This window comes from Dendrobates tinctorius, unplaced genomic scaffold (assembly GCF_039654945.1).
Source record: "Dendrobates tinctorius isolate UK_male_01 unplaced genomic scaffold, ASM3965494v1 ptg000162l, whole genome shotgun sequence".
NCBI lineage: Eukaryota > Metazoa > Chordata > Amphibia > Anura > Dendrobatidae > Dendrobates > Dendrobates tinctorius.
In genome coordinates this window covers 67448743-67474221 of record NW_027361829.1, presented here as the reverse complement: position 1 = coordinate 67474221, position 25479 = coordinate 67448743, and the positions used below count along the sequence as shown (strand labels likewise).

The window sequence follows — 25479 nt, the reverse complement described above, 5'->3', positions numbered from 1 at the left end:
CACACACTATGTCCGTTTCCGCAAGTGGGAGTGACAGCTAATCAGTGTCTCTGAAGCGCCAAATTTGAAGTCTCAGCCATTTTGGTTCTTGGAAGAAGGAAAAGAGTGAATTTTCACGTCAGCGAGAGAAACGCGACAGGACGAGGAGGATGGCGCCGGGGACCAAGGGTATGACGGGTGTGTCAGGGTAGTGATGTGGAAACAGAGCAGCAGTGCACTTATTACACCGCCGCTAACGACCACCTTTCTGACACGACCACCTTTCTGACACGACCACCTTTCTGACACGACCACCTTTCTGACACGACCACCCTCTCAGGCTTTGTTCACATCTGCGTTTGTTTTTCTTCACCAGAAATAGAAACATAGCAGCAGAACTGGCCCCAGAATCGCATCCGCTACCAGTGGCGCACAGTGTGGTCGTGTCATCGTGACAGCACAGCGGATCTCTGAGCCCCCAGCGCTGGTGTGAACAGAGCCTAGGCCAGATTCTCATTTTCACCATGTCTCACACACTGCTTAGCCTTTTTTTCTCCTTAGTACACCGCACCAAACAGATCACTTTTTTAATGCAATTTTAGGCCAGTTTCACATTAGCGCTTTTGTGCATCATGCGTTTGCGTTTTTTAGGCACATTGGTTCTTTATGGGTAAACCCAGTGTCTACTCATTTTTACGACAAAAACGCATGCTCATGAAAACGCAGGCGTGCACATTTCCATGCGCACGCCTGTGTTCCCATAGACTGTAATGCGTTTTTTGTCGCGTTTCGTGTGCATGCATTTTTTTGACAAATTTCGGCACACCCAAAAATGCAACATGTTGCGTTGAGTGCAAAGGCGCACACAACGAAAAAGCGCATGCGCACGAAAACGCATACGAACGCGTGCAAACGCAAGACCATGCGCCCCCATGTTAAAGATAGGGGAGCATGCACATGTATGCGCCGCAAACGCTGCGCACAAGAACGCTAATGTGAAACCAGCCTTAGACGTTCATCTCAAAAGGCTTCCCTAAAAAATAAGATGCGGATGTCCTTTGTTCTGGTGAGTTTTTCCTAGTGATGACTGAACGTGCTGGGACAAGGTGTTATCTGAGCATGCTCAGATGCTGACAGTGTCTTCTGCGTACTTGAAAAATATGTTCAAGACCCCGCAGCTGTTCAACAGCCACAAGACCATGCGAGGATGGTCTGTCTGTCAGGTAATCCCTCCATGTGTTGCAGCTGTCAAAACCGCAGCAGGGACTCAAACATGTTATTGGAGCACGCCGAAATCACTCTATTAGCACACAAGCATGCTGAGATAACACCTTCTCCGGGAACTTACGCTCATCACTAGTCGTTACCAATTTTCCGCTAGCTAACTGGTAGAAGAGGGGCGCCGACCACTAGGGTCCTTCCTACTCACTATTGATCTGTGTTAAATCTTCCTGTTTTGCGCAGTGATGGCGTTTCACTCTTGTCATCAGATTAGTTGTCATTGCAATAAACATGGTGGCAGATTATTATCCCACTGTCCCGTTGATTGTCTTGCTACTGTTCTTCAGCACTGTCCCCTCAGCACCAGATTAGACTTTATAGCGATGTCTTTTTACTGTTGTCGTCACTTCCAGCGTCTCCCACTTAGTTTAGGAAAGTGTGAGAACCAAAAGGTACCAGTCATTTTTAGGTTCTGTAGCATGGCTGAAATACTTAAAGGGGTTGTCCATGCTCAACTGTTTGTAGCTCATAGACGTAAATAACAAGAAACTGAGCTTTACTTGCCCTCTCTAGATTTTGTGCTACGTCTGCCCCCATATTTGGTGGGGCACAGCAGTCAGGCACTGATGACATCACACATGCGTATTCCTTATAATTGTGCCCACACATTGGCACTATCTGTAGACATGGCATTACCAGCGCTAATTGCCTCCCAATGCGGAAGTGGACAGTGCCAGTAACCTCTTTCTAACTTTTTTTGCGTTTATTTTATGTATGGTTTTCTGAGTAGAATTTCTTTGGAAATGGAGATTCAAAAGTTTGTTTTCTAAGTTTTGTGTTTTTTTTTGTTCTCATTTGTTTTTTAGGTGACCCTCTTGAGCTTACCACATCTTCATCAAGGTATCTATGTTGTTGAACTAAGAATTGTTATATCGTTATTGTAAATTATACATGGTCACTTGTATTATTTTTGTCTGGTCTATGTCTGGTTCCTATGTGTGGAGTGATTGTGTAGCTCATACCTTACTCGGCAGATGCCAGTTGTGTTACACAATTGGAGTCTGCCTATACCACAGTAGTGACCGGAGCTAGCTCTGATTGCTGCTTTATATCCATTTAAGTGCCATTGTGAGTCACTGACAGAGGCATTTCAATGGTGCTTTGCCTACTTGTGTACCTGGTTCCCATAGACCAACCACCCTCCTATAAAAAGAAAAATATATCTTTGTACCGTGTTAGCCAGTAGATAAAAAAAATATTACAATTTGAGAGTCTTCAGTGGTTGTATGATACCTTTTAATGGCTAACTGAAAAGATGGTAACAAATAATCAGCTACTCAGGTCTCTTCATCAGGGCTGTGGAGTCGGTATAAAATGGACCAACTCAGACTCCTAAAATATCTAATAAATTGGGTACAGTAGTTCAATGCAGTTTATTTTTTTCATAAGAATTTGGGAAAGTTATGAAATGCCCTATAAATGTCTGTCCTATTCCTGATCTAAGGTCTAGACTTTTAGCTGAGATGAATCTGTGCTGCAGTTTATGTTCATGATAAGTAGTGAAGCTCCTCCTCTACAGATAAGGGGAAAAAATATGTCACAATCCATTTTTGGATTTGTGGAAGCTCTGGTTCCTCTCACATTAAAACTTTTTTCCTTTCAGGCCAGCGGGGGTTAAATGCAGTTTTCCCCCGCTGGCATGCTGGTGTTTCTGCAGTAGTGCTGCTGGGTCAGCTGATACTGTTGGTGACTGCTCCCACATCCTTTAAAGGGTCACCTGATGCTTCAGCTGACTGTCAGTGTTAGAGTTGTCTACTGTGACCAAATTGGAGGAAGGAGCTGGCTGGGTGCAGTGGTGCTTCAGGTGAATACTTTGATCTGGTGTCTTTTTCCTGCTGTGTGGTGCTCTGCAGCAGAAAGCTGTGTTGAAATTTTTGGTTATGTTGTCCCTTTTGGGACCATTCCTTTTGGTGTTAGGGCAGCGGTGGGACCAGCCCTCACCTGCCAGTTCCCTACTTAGGGATAAGAGCAGGGAAAGTGAGGGATTAGGTATCCTGCTCGGCGACGGGGTGAAAGAACCCGTATAGGGATGATAGTGAGATCAGGGAACATCCTCAGGTGAGTGCAGGAGGTATCCATTCCCATGTTCCCTATCGACAGAGCCCACCGTTGTTAACATTTTCCTTGGTGTTTACTTGTGTGTTGTGCTGTTTGATGACTGACCAAGCATTGGGTCGTGTCACACTGGGTCAGTCACTTTGTGACAAAATAACAAACACACAGGGAAGGAATGCCTGCATTCATCTCAGAACTTCTGGCGTGAACAGGAAAGCAGGATTAAGGTAAGTACTTCTTAAAGCATATCTAAACTTTAAACAAACTGTGCATAAATCAATAGTCCAGTATATGTTTCCTCTGTATGCTTGATGTTTTAGTTTGCTTTTCCTCTTAGCTCATGTTTTGGAGAAATTAGCTGCTTTGATGAATTTTATACACTGTACATAGAATATTAGGGGGAAAAAATTTTTCTAGCATCTCAAAGTAACATGATCAATTAGGGCATTTGTTTTGTGTGTGTGTGTTCTGGAATATGATTCAGCACAAACATGCTCCCTATTCAGACTGTGAAGAAATATGATGTGAAGCATTTAGGGAGCTGTAACCTGAGACAAGCCTGACATTGAAAGTTCAGAGTAAAGCTATCTAGCAACATATTTTACAAACTTTATAATTATCATCTGTCCTATTGATTTATGCAAAGATTGTTTTATTTCTATCCTAAATTATGCAGTGCATGATTCCCTATGATTGCAATAATTTCAATATACCATATTATTTTTACAGGACAAAATTATTTTGAGAGCGAATTTACATAACGTATTTTCGGACTATAAGACGCACCGGACCATAAGATGCACCCCAATTTTCAGAAGGAAAATAGGGAAAAAAATAATAATGTGTCAAATGAGGGTCCGTCTTACAGTCCGAATTCAGCTTACCTGGGAAGGGATCCGGCACAGGTGGAGGAGTGGTCACAGGGTCATTCAGTGGTCCAGGCTGGTGCGGTGGCGGCGGCGGCTCTGTGCTGGGGCACATGGGCTGTGCTGGGACAGCTGGGCTGTGGCAGGTGGGCTGTGCTGGGACAGCTGGGCTGTGGCAGGTGGGCTGTGCTGGGACAGCTGGGCTGTGGCAGGTGGGCTGTGCTGGGGCAGCTGGGCTGGGGCAGGTGAGCTGTGCTGTGCTGGTGCAGCTGGGCTGGGGCAGGTGGGCTCTGTGGGGTGAGGATGGCAGCGGGCTGTGCTCCGGTGCAGGGGTGGCGGATCCGCCGGCATTTCCTCAAAGCCCGGAGGCCCCCGCACATCCGTTTGAATCTAGTCTCCCGAGATCTCGGGACGAGATCTGAACCTGCGCATGCGCCATCCCCGGACCGGCGGCCATCTTCCCGGCGTCCATGTTCCCAGAGGCCACGGCAACATGGCAGCAGCCAGCAACGGATGTGCGGGGGCCTCCGGGCTTCGAGGAAATGCCGGCGGAGCCCCCCATGGAGCACAGAGAGCCGCTACCCCTGCACCGGAGCACAGCCCGCTGCCACCACTGCACCACAGAGCCCCGCTGCACCCCCACCAGCTATGGACGGCTGTAAGTATATTGCGACCATAAGACGCACCCCCCACTTTCCCCCAAAATTTTTTTGGGAAAAAGTGCGTCTTATGGTCCGAAAAATACGGTAATTGCAAAATGTCTAAGAAGCATCTTATGAAGTCAGCTGTATTTGAGCATTTCACAGTGACTCAACATAACAAACATTTTGTATGTCAGTGTATAAGTGACCCAGATGAAAACAAATGATGCAATGCCAAAATCAGTGCATACTCAGGCAGTGATAAAAATGCTCCTTCAAGAGCTTCCAATCTAAAAAGACATTTACAACACTGCCACCTAGAAGTTTACAAAGCTGTGATTGAAAAAGATCACAGCAGCACCAAGAAACCAGAGCCCAGCACTTCCCACCAGGCAAAGGAGGAGGAAAGAGCGTCTCAAACACCAGTTACAAGATATTTTGTAAGGGACAAAGTAACTGTAACAATGAGAGCAGATGTGTTTTAAAGACAGCTCATCGAACTTGTTGTGAAGGACAGTGTACCATTATCATTATTTGCACGACCAGCTTTTACAGCTCTTAATGGAGAAATGGCCCACAAACTTGGTGTTTCCTTGGAAAGAGAAAGTATTAGAAAATTAGTGATTGAAGAAGCCCTTAACCAAAAGGAAGATCTTAAAATGATTCTGTAGAGACGCTTTGTGTTTCATAAAAAAGATGCCTGCACATGTCACAGAGTGAACTATTTTGCTATCAACGTTCGATATGTTTGTGACAACAAAAAAAATGTTACTAAGACGCTGGCAGTAAAAGATACTAAAGCGCATCACAGCAGCCAGTTTCTCCAGACCTTAGTGGAAAAAGTTCTGCAAGATTATGAACTCTCAAAAGAACAGGTTCTTACTATTGGAACTGATAATGCTTCAAACATAAGTACAATTAAACTGATGAATGAGAATAATGAAGGTGAACAGCAGCTAGGAAAACATTTCACATTCAGTATGTTCGAGATGGAAGGCCTCAGTCTTGTGTTAGGCGTCGGGTTCCTGTTGCTGCACAGCGGGAATCCCGAGCCCTGCTCCCGGTGGTCTCCCATTCCTCCCCAGCCGCAGAGGAGGTTGCTCAGCAAACTCGTCGGTCCCGGCACTCTGCCCAGACCACCTCCGTGGGTTTGCTTGCTGCTGCCACCTCTGGCACAGCTATGGCACTGCAGGCTGCTCTGCAGTGAGATTCTCCAGGGACTAAGTCCTCATGTCAGGCCACTGAGCATGCCCGTGGAGTGATCTCCCATTGGAGTTTGAAGGTCACGTGCTCAGGTCCTACTCCTGTTCGGATTGGCCCATCTGAGAATCCAGGAAGGTCCCGGACGCTCGCGGCTATAAAAGGTTCGCATGGCCGCTCGGCCATGAGCTAGGATACTCTGTATTTTCAGACCATGAGTAGTGAGTGATGTATGCACGTATGAATGTCTCTGGTGACTCATTATGAAACCCCTACCCTTGGTGCGCATGTGTTGTGCAGCCTAGCCTGCTAGCGCCCAGGCTTAGGTGTAGGTAGGACAGAGTCGGAGTCAGGCATTAGTCTCCATCAGTGACTCAGCACGCCACAGTGTACATGCTCCACACTCCGTAGCCAGCGTCTATAGCGGCGTTCGCGGCAGCGACGCCGTGCACTCAGAGGGCCTAGAGGAACTCTAACCCCGTGTCCTAGGGGTAGAGTTCTGTGGCCGCTTTCTGTGTGCTTTTTGACCGGGCTCTGTGAGCTAAACAGGCTCCGGTATTTGTGTTTAGCGGCTGTGCGGCGCTGTGAGTCAACAGAGTTCGCTCCTGTTCACACTGGGTGACGTAACCCACGTGTGACTGTTTTCATGCCGCTCTATTCTTCCGCCATTACCTAGCAGCAGTGTACCACCTCTGCACGGTGGACCCCGGGCTGCGAACGCACCTACTGTTATTTATAATTTGGTGCGTTCCGCCAGCCCTAACAGTCCTGTTTCCATTACGGAGGAACAAATGGATATTATTACACCTCTTTCCTATTCCTTTATTGTCACACCTCTTTCCTATTTATCACATGCGCGGTGTTGTGCACACGCCGCAGCTGGCAATAAGAGATAAGGCCCCATTACCCATAACGATGTCCCAGCGATCCGACATGATGGGATCGCTGGGACATCGTTAGGCTGAACGCTGGTGAGCTTTCACATAGACAACCCCTCCAGTGATCAGGACCAGTGACGCTGGACACTGGTTTCTGATGTAAACATCGGGTATCCAGGAACCGCGGCTCCTGGATACCTGCTGTTTACCTTGGAAACCGGCGTACACGCTGGTTTCCAAGGTAAACATTGGGTATCTAAAAGCTGCGCAACTCCTGGATACCCGATGTTTACATTAGAAACCAGCGTCGCTGGTCTTTCGCTGCCACACGCAGCGATGCGTGCTGGCCAGCGGTAGACCAGCGATCGAAAAACGTCCCAGGCCGATCAAGCACGAGCAGCGATAAACGGCAAGGGGGCCGGTCGCTGATCCCGTCGCACACAGCGATCTCGCTGGCGAGATCGCTGTGGCGTCACAAAATCAGTGATCTCGCTGGCAAGATCGCTGTGGCGTCACAAAATCAGTGATCTCGCTAGCGAGATCGCTGTGGGTGATGGGGCCTATAGTCTGCAAGAGGGACATGCTGGAACTCTGATTAGCAAAGTGAAGAAATTGGATATTGCTGCAAGAACCCCTAAAATTGATTCCATCTTGAAGAGACGTGCTGGAAAGGGGGCAATTGTGGATCAAGCCACTCGGTGGGGCAGAACCTATTTAATGATTGAGCGATTGCTTGAGCTGAAACCCTTCTTGTAGATATGGCCAACCCTCAGGTAACACTACATCAAGGTCAATGGACACAGGTGGCTGAATTGAAGGAATTGCTTCTTCACCCATTTACAGTGACTAAAAAGTTACAAGCTGAGGATTTAACTCCTGGCATTTTTTATAAAGGAGTGGAAGAACTTTGTTTTGCCTGTCCCAAAGAAGAGACACTGCCCACTGCCCGTTTTAATCATAGAGAGACACTGCAATGCTATTAGAAAATAAAATTCTTCTGGCAGCTGTTTATGTGGACCCGAGTCGTCATATATTGCAGGATGATCAACAGCTTACTAAAGGAAAAGAAGGTCTGATTGAGGTAGCAGTTAGGAGGAGTGGGCTACAAGACGGCCAAGAGCAAGAGGACTCGGGTCCTGCTGCTACTGCTGCTTCCGGTTCTTCATCCCCATCAGATGAGGAGTTTGATTTCAAAAAGTATTTGAACAACATGGAGCAGGCAAAGCGTTGCCGCAGGGAAAAAGATTGACCATATTTCAGCAACGTTTTTCACTTGTTCTCAAAGAAGTAGAAAAGTTAATTTGTTCATCAAAACTGACTGCACAAGGCAATTCCTTTTATACCCTGAAATTGTTAGAGATGTTACCCGTGTGGTTACTGCTTTGTCACCAACCCAAGTTACTCTAGAGAGGTTGTTCTCTAGCTTTAAATTAATTAGGTCAGATTTGAGGTCATCTATGAAGGATCTGATGGAGGCGATACTATTTCTCAGAACAAATTCATAGACTTCACAAATGTTATACAGTACGTTTTTGTTGAACAATTTTTTTTCTACTTAATGCATAGTGTATAATAAATTGTAAATATGCAAAAGTTTTTTTTGTTCTCAAGTTGTATTCCAATAAACATATTTTATGTTCCATCTAAATGGCTTGATTATTGTATCATAATAATGATTAAAAGCCTGATGTTACCATTTTACTACAGTAAATTTATCACATAAACTTAAACATTAGCCATGTATGAGAGAGTCGGTGTCATGGAAATGGAGTAGTCGGAGATTTGGCTTACCGACTCCACAGTCACATATTTATACACAACAGAACACAGACTAGTGCAATAAATAAGACAAGTGACGTGCAGCAGACCTATGTTCCTTTCCCTTCTTGCTAGGTCTGCTACTGGTCACTTGTCTCATTTAGGGTGGTTTCACATTAGCGCTTTTTAAGCGCACGCACGGCCGGGGGTAGCTCCGCCCCCGAGCTGGCTCTCTGCCCGGCGTGCCCGCCCCTTGCTTGTAGCGCCGCCTCCTAGCGCACAAACTTTTCGGATTTTGGCGCGCACGGCGCACCGTCAAAAGTGCGCAGCGCAGGTCAAAGCGCAACTAGCGCACGGCCTGCGCACGATCTGCGCACCCTATGCTTAAGATAGGGTGCGCCGATCGCAGGCGCCGCTGTGCGCTAGGAGGCGGCGCTACAAGCAAGGGGCGGGCACGCCGGGCAGAGAGCCGGCTCGGGGGCGGAGCTACCCCCGGCCGTGCGTGCGCTTAAAAAGCGCTAATGTGAAACCACCCTTACTGCGCTATTCTACGTCCTGTTGTTGTATAAATATGTGACTCTTCAAATATTGTGTTATACTGAACCTTATGATGAGACCTGACAGGTCTTGTAAGCTTACAATGTATTACCATCTTTTCAGTTGGCTTTTAAAAGGAGAGAGACTCTGCTTCCTTTGCAGCCCTCTAGCCCTTACTACGACCATTTTCCAGCACCAAAGTTTGGATCTCCATTGACTTCTGTGTGGTTCTGGTTCAGGTAGAGTTCTGGTACCACAACCAAATTTTGGACTAAAGTTCAGTCGAACCTGAACATCCACAGGTCCGCTCATGGCTAGTCTTGAGACAGCCACCTCTTAGGCCTCTTTCACACATCAGGTTTTCGCCGTCAGGCGCGATCCGGCGCTTTTGACAGAAACCGGATCCGGCGAAATGCAATGCCGGATCCGGTTTCCCCCCCATTGACTTGCATTTGCGCCGGATCGCGCCGGATGGCCATGCGTTTCATCCGGTTTTCGCCGGATCCGGCAATGTGTCGCGATCCGGCATCTGGAAAAAACGTCTACTGTAACGTTTTTTGTCTCCGGCGAAAAAGCCGGACACGCCGGATCCGGCGCGTCCGGCTTTTTCACACAATGAAAGCCTATGAGCGCCGCAATGCGCCGGATCCGGCGAAAGCCGGATCCGGTTTTTTTGGTCTGAGCATGCTCAGTAGCTCTGCCCACAAGACATATATAAAAGCAAGACAGTGGGACCCACAGCCACACCCAACATGCCACCCAAGCCAAGAACCAGGAGAAGGCAGCAGACATCTGCAGCACCATCAGCACCACCACCACCCCAAATGGAGCAGCAAATGGAACATGCTGAGGAGGGGAGTCCAGAAGCAGATGAGAGACGGTAATTATCAAATCCCCCATTCCTCCAAACTAGGGCCATGGAATATCAAGATATTCATTGGCCCTTTGTTTCTCTTTATTCAACAGCCGCCAAAGAGATGCAGCAGCAGCAGAAATGGCATCACTGGCAGCAGCAACAGCAGCAGCAATATCCACAGCCATGGAGTCTGGCCATCAACAGGACAGCACATCTTCTTCTGGGAGCCCTCCCTCGCATCGTCATCGTTTGACGGTAAGTTTTTATTTCCAAAATCCATCATCTCTGTAATATATGTCTATTCATTGACTTTTATTTCAAAACAGGAATCACAAGATGAAGAGGAGCTCCCAGAAGAAGAAGGAAGGGGTGGACAGACACCTGGAGTGGGCTCACAATTGGTAAGTTTTTGGCATCAAACGCAGAAACACAACATCACACTACACACAACACATAGAAAACAATGTTCTGCAGACCACACACAGCAAACAAATGCCTACATCCAAAGACATAACATTTTTTGTTTTCTTCTCTAGTATTCCCAATCTGGTGCTCGGCCAAGAGGTCCTCGCAGTGCCTCCCAGGGTCGTCGGCGACAGCAACGCGGCGGTCACCAGCGTGTAAGTATAAATATTTTTGCTTTGTTTTTTTGCACTTTTTATTTCATTTCTTTTGTGGAGGCTAATTATGTTATTTTTGTCTTTTTCTTTAACAGCCTTCACAGCCTGCTCCCGACTCTGACGGTGAGGATGGAGGGATTGATGTGGACCGCCTCATCGATCTCGTCAGAGAAAGGGAGCCGCTCTGGAATATGGCTGACCGCCGCCACGCTGACCTGATAGTTACCCGACGACTCTGGGAGGAAATCTGTTCTCTCCTTGTGGGCCGCTGGGAGGACCTCGAAGCTCGGGCCCAGATTAAAGAGCATAAGTATATACAGTACCGGTTGCTTGATGTAAACCAGTGTTTCCCGAACTCCAGTCCTCGTGGTCCCCACGGATCATGTGTTCAGGATTTCTATTTACTATGGAAATCCTGAAAACATGACCCCTGGGGACCATGAGGACTGGAGTTTGTGAAACACTGATGTTGTATACTAACCACTCCTTTCTCGTTTCAGGGAACAGAATTGTGAATCGGTGGCGGTCTGTGAGGGATCGTTTCAAGAAGGAGTTCAATAAAGAGATGCGGGCCCCGAGTGGATCTGGAGGACGCAGGAGCAAGTACAAGTACGCACAAGCCCTGTCGTTCCTCCGGGAAACAATGCTCACCAGAAGGTAAATATTACACACCACATGTGAAAAGAATGTTAGATGTAACTTTTTTTTTTCAGCCAGGGCCATACCATGTCAGTATTTTAATTGTTTTTTTTTCTCTTTATTACACAGCACGGTGAGCAGCACGATTGGACCCTTCTGAGGCGATCCCTGAGGAGACCGGCACCGAGGGACACTTAGACCGCCCCGGTACATCTGCACCTTCCCAGCCTTCCCACACATTTGACCCATCTGTCCCATCCACCAGCACAGGAGCATCGTGGCCGCCTACATTACATGAAGCTGCTGGTGAGGAGTTCGCTTTCCCTTTACCCCACCCTTCTGCCCCTGCCACCTCTAGTACACCTGCGGGTACTGGGCGGCAGCGGCAGAGGGGTCAGGAAAAGAGTTATGCGCAAGAGTTCTTGCATCTGAATGCATCTTTCCAGAACTGTCTCAAAGTCTTGTCAGAGCAAATCTCCGCAGGCTTTCAGCAGATCAACTCCAGCATTCTGGAGGTGAAGACACTTCTGCAAACCATGCATTCAGAAGCAAGATCTTCGCCAAACCACACCTTTTTCAGGTCTGTTGTGGAGCGCATGGAAACGCTATCTCCTACCCAGCAGATGCATGTAATGCATTCGTGCCACGGTGCTCTACAGCAGGTTACCTCCCAACCTCCACCTCCCACCACTGTAGTTCCTCCACCTGCACCCCCTCCAGCCACTTTCCATCCTCCCCCTCCTATTACATCTGCACCCCCTCCAGCCACTTTCCATCCTCCCCCTCCTATTACATACCAGCAACCTCACCAGTACCAGCAACCTCCCCAGTACCAGACATCTCCCCACTTCCAGCAACCTGCCCCGTACCAAACTCCTTCCCCGTACCAAACTCCTTCCCCCCGTACCAAACTCCTTCCCCCCGTACCAAACTCCTTCCCCCCGTACCAAACTCCTTCCCCATACAACTTTCCATCAACATCATCTGCTCCTACAGTCCCTGCCCAACCCTCCACTCCACCGCCCACCACCTCTTCTGCCTCCCACATGTCCACCCATTCTGTAGCTTTTTCCACACCATCACCTCTAACTGTTCCTTCCCCACCACGATCCCAGTCCTCTCTCCACACACCCAGTGTCGAAGTGTCCCGCAGCCCCTCCAGCAGTATTTCCACCCCACAGTACACAGATTTGTAATGTGTGTTTTTTGTAATAAAAATGCCCATTGGGTTTAAAACCTTTATTAAAAAAGTTTTTTGCACTTTAAAAACATTTTACAAAAAAAAAAAAAAATGTAAATAAAAGTTAAATTATCGTTTCACAATGGTTGTCTGTCATTTCTTTCTGCGGCGAACTATGTTTTAAAAAAAGGTTAAATACAGGGTATTTCAAAGGTAAAAAGGTATTCAAAACCAGGTATATAACTGTGGGTAAATTTTAGCTTTTTGCCACAGTTGTGTTCGTGGTTGTGTTTGAAGCAAAGTATTTCACCTAAAAAGTTGTGTTTATTGTTGGTGATTTCCTACCAATGTACACAACTTTTGTTAAAAGGTGAAATACTTTGCATAAAACACAACCAGGTACACACCTGTGGCCTAAAGGTAAAAATAGTAAGACCATGACAAGATAGCCAACTTTGATTGGCAAAGGTATATACTGTTGATCCAGAAGGTACGCAAGTTTGGTTAGGGCACAAATCTTTCACACTCTGTCATCCTGCCAGTGTACTCTGCCTTGAGGTGACATAAAGTATAGTGCAAAATTGTCCCTCATTACTGAAACCGTCACAGAACTTCTAGTGGTAATATTTCCAATGACAACATCCATCTTCGCCAGTAACTTGCTCTTCTCTCCAACCTGCACTTTCTTCTCTACAACCTGTCAAAGAAGGGCTGTAGGAACATGCTATATCTAGTTTTCCAGTAGCCAATCCCGTTCGGAAGGCCACAAGGGTAAATTTTAAAAACCGGATCCGGCGTAATCCGTCGAAAAACGGATAGAAAAACGGATGAACCGGATGAGACGGATCCGGTTTTGTCTGTCAAGAACAAGACGGATCCGGCAGAAAACCGGATTCGGCACTTCAGGTTTTACAAAACATTTGCCGGATCCGGCATTCCGGCACGACGCCGGATCGCGCCTGACGCCGAAAACCTGATGTGTGAAAGTAGCCTTACTAAACCCCTTCACTCTCAAGCCAGTTTTAGTTTTTCCCGCCCCTTCTTCTTGGAAGAGCCATAACTTTTTTTAATTTTTTGTCTATGTTCATATGAAGGCTTGTTTTTTGTGGGATGAGTTGTACTTTTGAGTGACACCACTTATTTTACCACATAGTGTACTGGAAAGCAGGAAAAAAAATTCTAAATGCAGTGAAATTGCAAAAAAAAAAAAACCTGTCATTATTTTAGTATTTTTATTTACAATGTTCACTATATCGTTAAGCTAACCTGGCAATATCATTCTCCAGCTCAGTAAGAGTACGCAGGTAACAAATATGTATAGTCTGTTTTCAAGACCTGTAATGTTTTTGCTTTTCCGGATATGGAGCTGAGTGAGATTTCAATTTTTGCACCCTGAGCTGACGTTTTTATTGACACCATTTTGAGGTAGATAAAATGTTTTAATCGCCTCTTACTGCATTTTATTGCACTGTTGCGTCAGGCAAAAAAAGTAATGTTGGTGTTTTGATGTATTTTTTCTCGTTACACTGTTTACTGATTTATTTTATATTTTGATAAATCTGACTTTTCTGAATGCAACGATATCAAATATGAGTGTTTTTTAAATTGTTTTATGCAGGCCTGTGGAGTAGGTAAGCCAAACCTCCGACTCCTCAATTTTCCTGACTTTGACTCCCTTATACATTGCTCAATTTTAAGTGATAAATTTACTGTAGTGAATGGTAACATCACGCTTTTCATCACCATTATGATACAATAATCAAGCTATTTATTGCGTAGGACTTTTCAGAATCTATAGCATTTATAGGACATTTTGTAACTTTCCCAAATTCTTTTGAAAAACTATTCAGCACATCCTGCATTGAACTACTCTACCCAATTTATTATATTATTTATTATTATAGCGCCATTTATTCCATGGTGCTTTACATGTGAGGAGGGGTATACATAATAAATACAAGTACAGTATTCTTAAACAGTACAAGTCACGACTGGTATAGGATGAGAGAGGACCCTGCCCGCGAGGGCTCACAATCTACAATTGATGGGCGAGGGTAGAGCTGGTCGTGCAGTGGTTTGGTCGATCGGTGGTTACTGCAGGGTGTAGGCTTGTCGGAAGAGGTAGGTCCTCAGGTTCTTTTTGAAGGTTTCCATGGAAGGCAAGAGTCTGATGTTGTGGTAGAGAGTTCCAGAGTAGGGGGGATGCGCGGGAGAAATCTTATATGTGATTGTGGGAAGAGGAGATAAGAGGGGAGTAGAGAAGGAGATCTTGTGAGGATCGGAGGTTGCGTGCAGGCAAGTACCAGGAGACGAGGTCACAGATGTATGGAGGACTCATGTTGTGGATGGCTTTGTATGTCATGGTTAGGGTTTTTAACAGGAGTCTTTGGGTAATGGGTAGCTAGTGCAGGGATTGACAGAGGGGAGAGGCCAGGGAATAGCGGGGGGACAGGTGGAATAGTCGGGCAGAAGAGTTTTTAGAATAGATTGGAGGGGTGCGAGAGTGTTAGAGGGGAGGCCACAGAGCAGGAGGTTGCAGTAGTCAAGGCGGGAGATGATGAGGGCATGGACTAGGGTTTTTGCAGATTCTTGGTTGAGGAATGTACGGATCTGTGAAATGTTTTTGAGTTGAAGTCGGCAGGAAGTGGAAAGGGCTTGGATATGTGGTTTGAAAGAGAGGTCAGTGTCAAGGATAACCCCAAGGCTGCTTAGCTTGTGGAACTGGAGAGAGTGGGCAGCCGTTTACTTTAATGGATAGGTCCGTTGGGGGGGGGGTCGCTTGAAATGGGCGAAAGATTATGAATTCTATTTTGTCCATATTAAGTTTTAGAAATCTAGCGGAGAAGAAGGATGAAATAGCAGACAGACATTGAGGAATTCTGGTTAGTAGGGAGGTGATATCTGGTCCAGAGATGTAGATCTGTGTGTCATCAGCATAGAGGTGATACTGAAAGCTGTGAGATTCTATGAGCTGTCCTAGGCCGAAGGTGTAAATGGAGAGGAGCAGGGGCCCTACGACAACCTTGTGGAACTCTGACGGATAGGGGGCGCGGTGAGGAGGTGGTGTGCGAGTGGGAGACGCTGAATGTCCGGTCTGTTAGGTATAATGCGTTCCAAGATAGGGACAATTCTGTGATACCAAGAGATGAGAGGGTCAGTAGTAATAGGGAATGGTCCACTGTGTCAAAGACAGAGGACAGGTCCAGGATGAGAAGGACAGAGTAGTGTCACTTGGCCTTGGTGGTTAATAGGTCATTGGTGACCTTAGTTAGGGCAGTTTCAGTGGAGTGGTGTGGCCGGAAGCCAGATTGTAAACAGTCAAGGAGGGAGCAAGAAGAGAGGTGGGAGGACAGTTCAAGATGGATGTGTTGTTCCAGTAGTTTTGAGGCATAGGGGAGAAGTGTTATAGGGTGATAGCTAAATACAGAGGATGGGTCAAGAGAGGGTTTTGGAGGATAGGTGTGATTGAGGCATGTTTAAAGCTTGAGGGGAAAACACCAGTTGTTAGTGACAAGTTGAAGAGATGGGTTACTTTAGGAGTTGCAGTCGGTCAATTTTATTTCGACTCCACCCCAAATTGACATCAACATCATGACTCCACAGCATTGGTTTTATGTTCAAAAACTATTTATTTTTTAACCATTTAACCCTCTCACCCAGAAGCCTGTTTTCACCTTCCTCACCAGGCCAATTTTTACGATTTTGACCAAGGTCACTTTGAGGTCATAACTCTGGAACTCTTCAACGGATCCCAGTGATTGAGATTGTTTTCTTGAAACATTGTACTTTATGATAGTGGCAAAATTTCTTTGATATGACTTGCGTTTATTTGTAAAAAAAACGGAAATTTGACGCAAATTTTGAAGATTTCGCAATTTTCAAACTTTTACTTTTTATGCCCTTAAATCAGAGAGTCATATCACACAAAATAGTTAATAAATAACATTTTCCACATGTCTACTTTACATTACTATAATTTTGGAAACATATTTTTTTTGTTAGGAAGTTATAAAGGTTAAAAGTTGACCAGCGATTTCTCATTTTTGCGACAAAATTTGCAAAACCTTTTTTTATTTATTTATTTTTTGGGACAACCTCACACTTCATGTGACTTTGAGGGGCCTATATGACAGAAAATACCCAAAAATGAAACCATTCTGAAAACTGCACCCCTCAAGCTATTCAAAACAATATTCAAGAAGTTTATTAACCCTTCAGGTCCTTCACAGGAATTTTTGGAATGTGGAAGGAAAAAATAAACATTTATTTTCTTTCACAAACATTTTCTTTTAGACCTAATTTTTTTTTTTTTAACAACATTTTGTAACAACATTTTGTTGTGTAATTTCTTCTGAGCATGCCAATACTCCATATGTGGGGAAAATCTACTGTTTGGGCACACGGAAGGGAAGGAGCAGCATTTCACTTTTTGAATGTAAAACTGCACCCCTCAAGCTATTCAAAACAATATTCAAGAAGTTTATTAACCCTTCAGGTCCTTCACAGGAATTTTTGGAATGTGGAAGGAAAAAATAAACATTTATTTTCTTTCACAAACATTTTCTTTTAGACCTAATTTTTTTTTTTTTTAACAACATTTTGTAACAACATTTTGTTGTGTAATTTCTTCTGAGCATGCCAATACTCCATATGTGGGGAAAATCTACTGTTTGGGCACACGGAAGGGAAGGAGCAGCATTTCACTTTTTGAATGTAAAATTTGCTGGCATAATTAGCGGATGCCATGTCGCGTTTGAAGAGCCCCTGATGTGCCTAAACAGTGGAAACCCCCACAAATTACACCATTTTGGAAACTAGACCCCTTTGGGACCTTATCTAGATGTGTATTGAGCACCTTGAACCCTCCAGGTGTTTCACAGAAGTTTATAACGTTAAGCCGTAAAAATAAAAAAAATTACATTTTTCCCACAAAAATCTTTTTTTTTTTTTAAGCTATAAATGTTGTATTTTCACAAGGGCAACCGGAGAAAATGGACCCCAAAGTTTGTTGTGCAATTTCTCCTGAGTTTACCCATACCCCATATGTGGTCGAAAACTACTTTTGAGGCACAGTGCAAAGCTCAGATTTTCCTAGACTAGTTTGTGGATTCCATATACTGTAGAGAGCCCCTGAAGTGATCCCATTTTGGAAATTATAACCCTTTGGGAATTTATCTACCGATGTAGTGACTATTTTAACTCCATTGGTGTTTTCCAGAAACAAGCAGTAGTGAATGTTGCTGAGTGAAAATTGCAAACTGCCGTTGTAGTGACCAGTAAATTTGCAATCACCAGTACGTTGTCCCCAGCTCATGCTTCTGGAGACACGCACCTGTAAATTAAGCGGGCTCTCATCGCTACAGAAATGGCAAACATGTGGGCGCTAAATGTAGTTTAGGCACACTGGGGCTCAGAAGGGAGGGGGGATTTGGATTTGAGCGGAGAATTTGCTGAATTTCTTTTGGCGGGTGAGGAGCCATTTTGCTTTTCCAGAGCCTTTTTATTACCAGTAACATGGAAGCCCCCTTCCGTTAACAGATGACAGATCTGAGTAAGGACTTGCTTTTTTAGTGGATTAAGTTGAAACTTTTATTGGGAACAGTTTACATAACGTTTGGATCAAATTTATCCGGGGCTCTACGCTGAGCATTTATATCGGGGTTTCCATCTCAATTTCCGAGTGACGTGACAGATTAAACCCCTGATGTATCCATGCACTATAATGAGGCAGGAGAGTTACTCTGGATTCCATCTTGCCTCTTTTCTGCAGTGTCCTTTTCAGAAGTGAACAAAACTGTGGCCGATGGCACTTTTATGCAATTTTAAAAAGACAGACACCGCCGGATCAAAGGTCCGACGGCATTCACATTACCTCCATCTGCCTCACTGTAGGGAATCTTTCGCCGTGGGTTCCGTCTGAATCACGTATTTCAGAGATTTACACAAGAATCCCGGTGTAAGCGCTTAGCAAAGAGAAGGAGAAATGTGCGTCAAGCCTTACTGTGATCTTTAGGAGGCAGACTGAAAAAAATCAACATCATTTGAATAATTGGTTTTATTTCTTTTTTACGCCGTTAGGTGACTTTATTCTTCGGGTCGGTGCGATTTACAGCGATGCCAGATTTATATTGGGTTTTTATGTTTGGCTGCTGTCACACACAAAAAGACGCTTGTTACTGCAAAAACTAGTTTTTGCATTACCATATTTTGAGAGCTATAATATTTTTATATTTTGTCCGACAGTCATGTGAGGGCTTGTTTTTTCTGGGAGGAGCTGATGTTTTTATTGGTGCCATTTTCAGTCACACGATATTTTTTGATCGCTTTCTATTCTGATTTTTGGGAGTCAGAATTAACAACAACCAGCAATTTGGGAATTGCCCTTTGTTTTTGTTTTTTACACCGTTCCGCATGTGGTAAAATTGGTAAGACAGCTTTATTCTTTAAGTCAGTACGATTACAGCGATACCTCAATTACCGTATATACTCGTGTTTAAGGGTATGTGCACACGTAGTTTTTAGGTGCTGCGGATTTCTCCCCGCGGATTTTGTAAAATCCACAGGTAAATTTCAGGTCAAAAGACCTTTTCCTGCGGTTTCGCCCTGCGGTTTATCACCTCTACAATGGAGGAGATGGTAAACCGCAGCGCAATCCACAGAAAAGAAGTGACATGTCATTTCTTTCTGCGGATTTGAAACCGCAGCAAAACCGCGCAGAAAATTCAGCAGCATGTGCACAGCGGTTTCCATTTTACATAGAGTAAAATGGTACTGTACAACACAGCAGATTCTGCTGCGGACCCGCAGGGCCAGAAACACTGCGGATCTGCAGCAAAATCCGCAACGTGTGCACATAGCCTTAGCCGAGTTTTTCCAGCACATTTTTTTTGTGCTGAAAACGCCCCCTTGGCTTATACACGAGTCAATTGTCCCAGAGGGTCAGCGGGAAGGGGGAGCAGCGGGTCACGGGAGGTACAGTGCCGGCAAAAAAAAATCTTTACACTTGCGCAGCAAAAAAAAACTTTACATATAAAATCCACATCATAATTTCACTTTTTAACAGTGTACACAATGGGGGAGATAATAAAAAACTGTCTAATATTAAAGCTGGCTTTGTTGCAAATATCAACCAATCAACGCTCAGTTTTCACTTCTCTGGTAAAGCGAAAGCTGCACTCTGATTGGTTGTTATGTGCAGCTCAGCCAGTTTTGCTATTAGGCAGTTTTTTATTATCTCCCACAATGGGTCGAAAGAAGCTTAAAATGGAAGAGAAATACCGTGCCTTGACTCTGCTCGAGAACGGGGATTCGGTGATTGCTGTAGCTAGAGATCTGGGAGTGTCAAGAGAAGCAATTTATCAACTGAAGCGGTCGGCGGCATCATTGCCTCCTGGGATGGTACCGCAGAGGAAGTCAGGCTCTGGCGCACCTAAGAAGACTTCATCAAGGACTGATAAGCTTCTGAAGCGTGAAGTGATGTCACATCCATCTATAACTGCTGTTGAACTAAAAAACAAGTACCCTATGCTCCTCCAGAACATCGCAACTAGGACAATTCGTCACCGCCTGCAGAAGGACCTGGGTCTACCAAGTTGCCGTGCCGCAAAGAAGCCCCTGCTCACAGCAGCAATGAAGAAGAAAAGGCTTGCCTTTTGTAAGAAATATTAAGATTGGACATCTGAAGAGTGGAAGAAAGTGATGTTTAGTGATGAGAGCACTTTCAGGCTGGTCAGGGGAGGCTCAAAGGTTGTGCGTCGTCCGAGTACCGTGTCTCGGTATGACCCAAAATATACAGTTAAGACTGTTAAACACCCTGACAGTGTGATGGTGTGGGGTGCATTCAGTGGAAGCATGGGCAGGGCAGGTTTGTACTTCAATCCCAAGAATGTAACTATGAAAGCAAGCAATTATATTACTGTTTTGGAAGAACACATGCTTACTTTTTGGGTCATACATCAGTGTGATTACTTTATGCATGATGGAGCCCCTGTCCACAAAGCCAAGGCCGTGAGAAAGTTTCTCAGTGACCATAACATTAACATTTTAGAGTGGCCAGGTAATTCCCCTGACCTTAACCCCATAGAAAATGCCGGGAATTTAATCAAAATCAAGGTTCAAGAGACACGACCCAGCAACATCAACAATCTAAAGGAGGTGCTGAAGACACTGTGGGTAAACATGGACTCCACATACTTAGCCAGCCTTGCTGAATCCATGCCTAAACGACTGCAGATGGTGATAAAATGTAAGGGTGACATGACAAAATACTAATTGTAATACAATATCCACAATAAAACACTTGAATCCACATGAATATTAAGATTTTGTGGTTTCATTGAACTTGTAAAGATTTTTTTTGCCGCCACTGTAGGAGCCGGCGGCTGTAACTGTGCCGCTTCTAAAGAGAAATAAATATTAATTTCTCTTATAGTGCGCACAGTGACACCCGCAGCCGCCGGCTTCCAGAAGACAGCCTACTCACTTTCCTGCACGCCTTCACTGGCCGCTGCATCTCGTTGGTTCTGGCGCCAGCAGCATTTCCGGCCGAGCGATCACGTGGCCCCGCTCATTAAGGTAATGAATATTCATATGTTCTCCGAGGGTAGCCGAGACCTCGGAGAACATGATTCGGGTCAGATTTTACCGACCCCAGTGTTGCCATCACTGTTGTTCACAGAATAATGGCGACTTAAAAAAAAAGTCTGATTTCCCATTTAATTTCTCTCTCCACTGATATGATCTAGCACATCAGAGGAGAGAGAAATGAGGTCCTCCGGGACCACAGGTGTCCCTGGACTCTCCTGCATCCCCCGGTCCTGTTCCCCAGCCGTTGGCGTCTTCTTCATGGAAGAAATTGGCGGGTGCATGCGAAGTGCACCTGTCGAGATCTGCTGGCTGGCACCCTGCAACAATAGACCCTATCACAGTGATCAAAATAAAAAAAAAAATAGTAAATCAAACCCCCCTTTATCACCCCCTTAGTTTAGGGAAAAATAATAACAAAGTATTTCCATTTTTACATTGGGGTTGGCATTATGGTTAGGGTTGGTATTAGGGGTGTGTTTGGGTTAGGGTTGGAGTTAGAATTGGGAGGGTTCCACTGTTTAGGTACATCAGGGGGTCTCCAAACGTGACATGGCGCCCACCATTAATTCCAGCTAATTTTGCATTCAAAAAGTCAAACTGTCCTCCCTCCCTTCTGAGCTTTGCCATGCACCCAAACAGTGGCTTTCCTCCACATATGGGGTATCGGCGTACTCAGGAAAAATGGCACAACAAATTTTGTGGTCCCTTTTCTCCTGATACCCTTGTGAAAAAAAAAAAAAATTTGGTTCTGAAGTAAAAAAATTGTTGTGAAAAAAGTAAAATGTTTATTTTTTTCCTTCCACGTTGCTTTAGTTCTGTTGAAGCTCATGAAGGGTTAATAAACTTCTTGAATGTGTTTTTGTGTAACTTCAGCGGTTCAGTTTTTAGAATGGTGTCACTTTTGGGTATTTTCTATTTATTGATCCCACAAACTCAATTCAAATGTGAGGTGGTCCCTAAAAAATCTTTTTCTCCAAAATTATGCTGATTATGTTGACATGTGGGAAATGTTATTTATTAACTATTTTGTGTGACACCACTCTCTCATTTAGGCTGCTTTTACACTTGCAGTGTTTTTGCAGCCCCAATAGATTTCTATGGGGGCGCAAAAACAGCCCGCAAAAATTAGGAGGGCCGTGTTACATATAGCCGTGAGAGCCGTATTTGCGGCCATGAAAAAATATCGAGCTTGCTTGATATTTTTCACGGCTTGCGTACACGGCCGCAATGCATTTCAATGGTACAGCAAAAAACAACGTTAAGTTGTTTATGCGGTACACCGTATTTGCGGATCGCCGTTTTTTCCCTGCTATTTGTTATAACAGGGAAAAACGGCGATCCGAGAAGGTTTTTTGCGGAAGACCGCAAAAATCACGGTAATACAAAAACAGGCCGCAAAAACCACGACAAGTGTAAAACCAGCCTTAAGGGTACAAAAATTAAAAGTTAGCAAATTGCAAAATTTCCAAAATTTTTGCCAAATTTCTGTTTTGTTTTGTTTTTTTCCATAAATAAAAACAAGTTATATGAAAGAAAATTTACCACTAACATGAAGTACAATATGTCATGAAAAAAGTAATCTCAGAAACAGTTGGATTTGTTGAAGCGTTCCAGTACAGAGCTATAACTTCATAAAGTTACAGTGGTCATTATTGTAAAAATTGGCTTGTCATTAAGTACCGTATTTTTCGGACTATAAGACGCACTTTTTTTTTCCCCAAAAAATGTTTGGGGAAAATGGTGGTGCGTCTTATAGTCGGAATACACATACAAGTAGTGTGGTGGCAGCAAGAGTCGGGCAATTCTGCGGCGGTCCGATGCTGAAGGGCGATGATCACACTCCCTTCCTAGACTGGTGCGGCAGTATTCGGTGGTGCAGAGGTTTCGCCAACATTTTCTGAAAGACTGGTGCCCCCGTACTTCTATTGCTGTGATGGGTGGTCTTCGGGAAAACGGCTGCCGAAAGCGGCACATGCGCAGATTGAGATCTCAGCAGCGAGATCTCAGGAGACGAGACTTCAATCTGCGAATGCGCCGACCCAGCGGCCATTTTCCCGGAGGCCATCGAATCCCGGTAAGCTGTGTTCGGGCTGTAAGAAGGACCCCCATTTGACACATTAATTTTTTTTCTCTATTTTCCTTCTGAAAATTTGGGGTGCGTCTTATGGTCCGAAAAATACAGTACCAAATTGTCTGTCACTAAGGGGTTAAAACCCTCACTGGAGAGTAGTCGGATAGACCTCTCTACGCCCACTGCAAATGACTGACAGGTCTCTTCCCTATACACGCACACCTTGCTCATATGAGAGATTTAGTGCCACTCTTGCCACTGTTTTTTTCCTTAGTGTTTCGACAGAGTACGGTTTCAGGTAATCACAGGTTTTCTTTTTAATTTTATAGCCCTGAAGGTGATGCGATAAAAGTTTTTGTGAGGATTCGTCCTATAGAAGGAAGTCTGATTGGAGGTGATGGAGATCAAGGGCTGTGTCTCTCTGTGCTGACGCTGAAAACGATCCGTCTTCACTCTAAACCTGAGCCAAAAATTTTTACCTTTGATCATGTAGCAAATATGGATGCAACTCAGGTAAGTGCATGGTCTGCTGGTAATTAGTAATGAGCGATCATGCTCGTGTTCTAATAGGGTATCTTTGGCGTGCTTTAATATTATTTTCGAGTCGGCACAGCTACAGTATATATCTCGCCGCAGTTCAACAACTGCAAAACATGCAGGGATTACATGTATGTTAGGCAATCACTACATGTGTTGCGGTTGTCGAACAGCAGCGAGACGTGTTAGACTAGGGACATCGGGGTGGTAGTCAGGACCGAGCTCACCCACTGACCACAGTCTGTATACACACCGGACCCTTGTACATGAGATATGAGATGGATTAGGCTTTTCCCCCAAACAAAGTTACCTTCTCTCATTTTGTTACAGCAGTCCAGGTGATTAAAAGTCCAGAGATGTAGCTGTGTTCCAACAGGGAAAACTGTCCTGAATTCTCTCTCTGGCTTCCCTCTGGTGGTTACTGGAGGTAGTGGAGCTGATCTGATTGACAGAGGCTTGCCACCTGATAATGAGGAAGACGATTGGAGATCTGGGGTTTGTGATTGGGATTTAAGACAGCTGACTCCCACTATCCCTGCTGGTGATTTTCTTCCTGTGCCTTCTGAGGTCTGGTGTCTCCTGCTCTTTCCCTGCAGGGTTTAGCTAAGTGGTTCATTTGTTATTCTGTTTGCATTTGATCTGGTTTTGATTATCTATGCTTTGTGCGGGTCTGCCAGCTCCGGCTGGGGCTGTGCTGAATCACCGTCCATATGTTACTGCATGTGCCAGTTTGTTTTATCCCTTGTTATATTGGTCTCTTTTTGCTTTGCTTTCAGAATATACCAGAGTGCTGATATAGTGGGTGCGAAGTCGTGTGACTTCAGTGTTTTTTGTGCATCAGATGTGTTGGACTTTTTGCAGGTTTTTTTGCGTGATTGCAGACAGTGTCTTTCCTTTCCTGTCCTGTCTAGTCAGTTTGGGTCCCATCGTTTGCTCAGTCTATTTTTCTGCCTGCATTTGTGTTTTCATCTTGTCTCACCGACAATATATGTTTGGGGGCTATCTATTCCTTTGGGGTCTTCTCCGGGGGAATTTTAGATTTCCCCTTTCTAGCTTTAGGCTTAGTTAGCTCTCTGGCTGTGCCGAGGCGTCAAGGATCATCGTAGGCACGCTCCACGGCTACTGCTAGTTGTGTGGACAGGATCAGGGGTCTGCATCCGCTTAGTTACTAACTTCTCTGGTTTTCTGTGGCTTAGCTTGGGCCTGCTATCCTCCTCGGTGCCCATTCATAACAGAAAACAACTTTTATTGAAACAGGTAATGAAGAATGGACATCAACGACAATCCCAAACACTGGATTTCCTGTTCTTTCTTTGATATGAGCTGCAGTCGCACCCACTACGGCTGCAGCAGCAGAGGATCACAGTCGTCCAATCTGCTGCTATCTGGGTGCCTGAGACCTCTTCAGCGGAGGCTCCTCTAAAGTCCAGAGAGCCTGTATGGAAGTCCTCTTTAGTCCGTGGCAACAGACCTCTCCCATCGGGGAGGGGGTCTGGCAGTGCCCCGTCTGTTTGACACGTCTGTACTTGTCAAGGATCCAGGCAGAACTGGAGGGAAACAGCAGCTTCCTTGCTTTGCTGCTGACTCGACCCCTCACAATAACCATTTCTTGCACTAACTCTAATACATTTAAAGGGGAAACAACACAATACATTACATTATAATACAGATACAGCATAACAACACATAGATCATACAGGTGCTGGATATATGTACATGAAGTGCACGGGGGGGGGGTCATACGGAAAGAGGAGGCACAACTGAGGGTATGGGACCGGCCACCTCCTTACATGTG

General features: G+C 45.1%; 1 protein-coding gene across 1 annotated transcript in view; it reads left to right on the top strand.

Annotated features, from left to right (window-relative positions):
* The first annotated feature begins 32 nt into the window (after nt 1–32).
* Nucleotides 33–25479, top strand: part of KIF15 (kinesin family member 15) — a 183337-nt gene continuing 157890 nt past the window's right edge. Inside the window, exons 1-3 of the mRNA XM_073550085.1 lie at nt 33–168; nt 2067–2100; nt 23477–23660. Coding sequence (XP_073406186.1) covers nt 150–168; nt 2067–2100; nt 23477–23660 — 237 coding nt within the window. The 5' untranslated portion in view covers nt 33–149. The remainder of the gene's footprint in view (nt 169–2066; nt 2101–23476; nt 23661–25479) is intronic.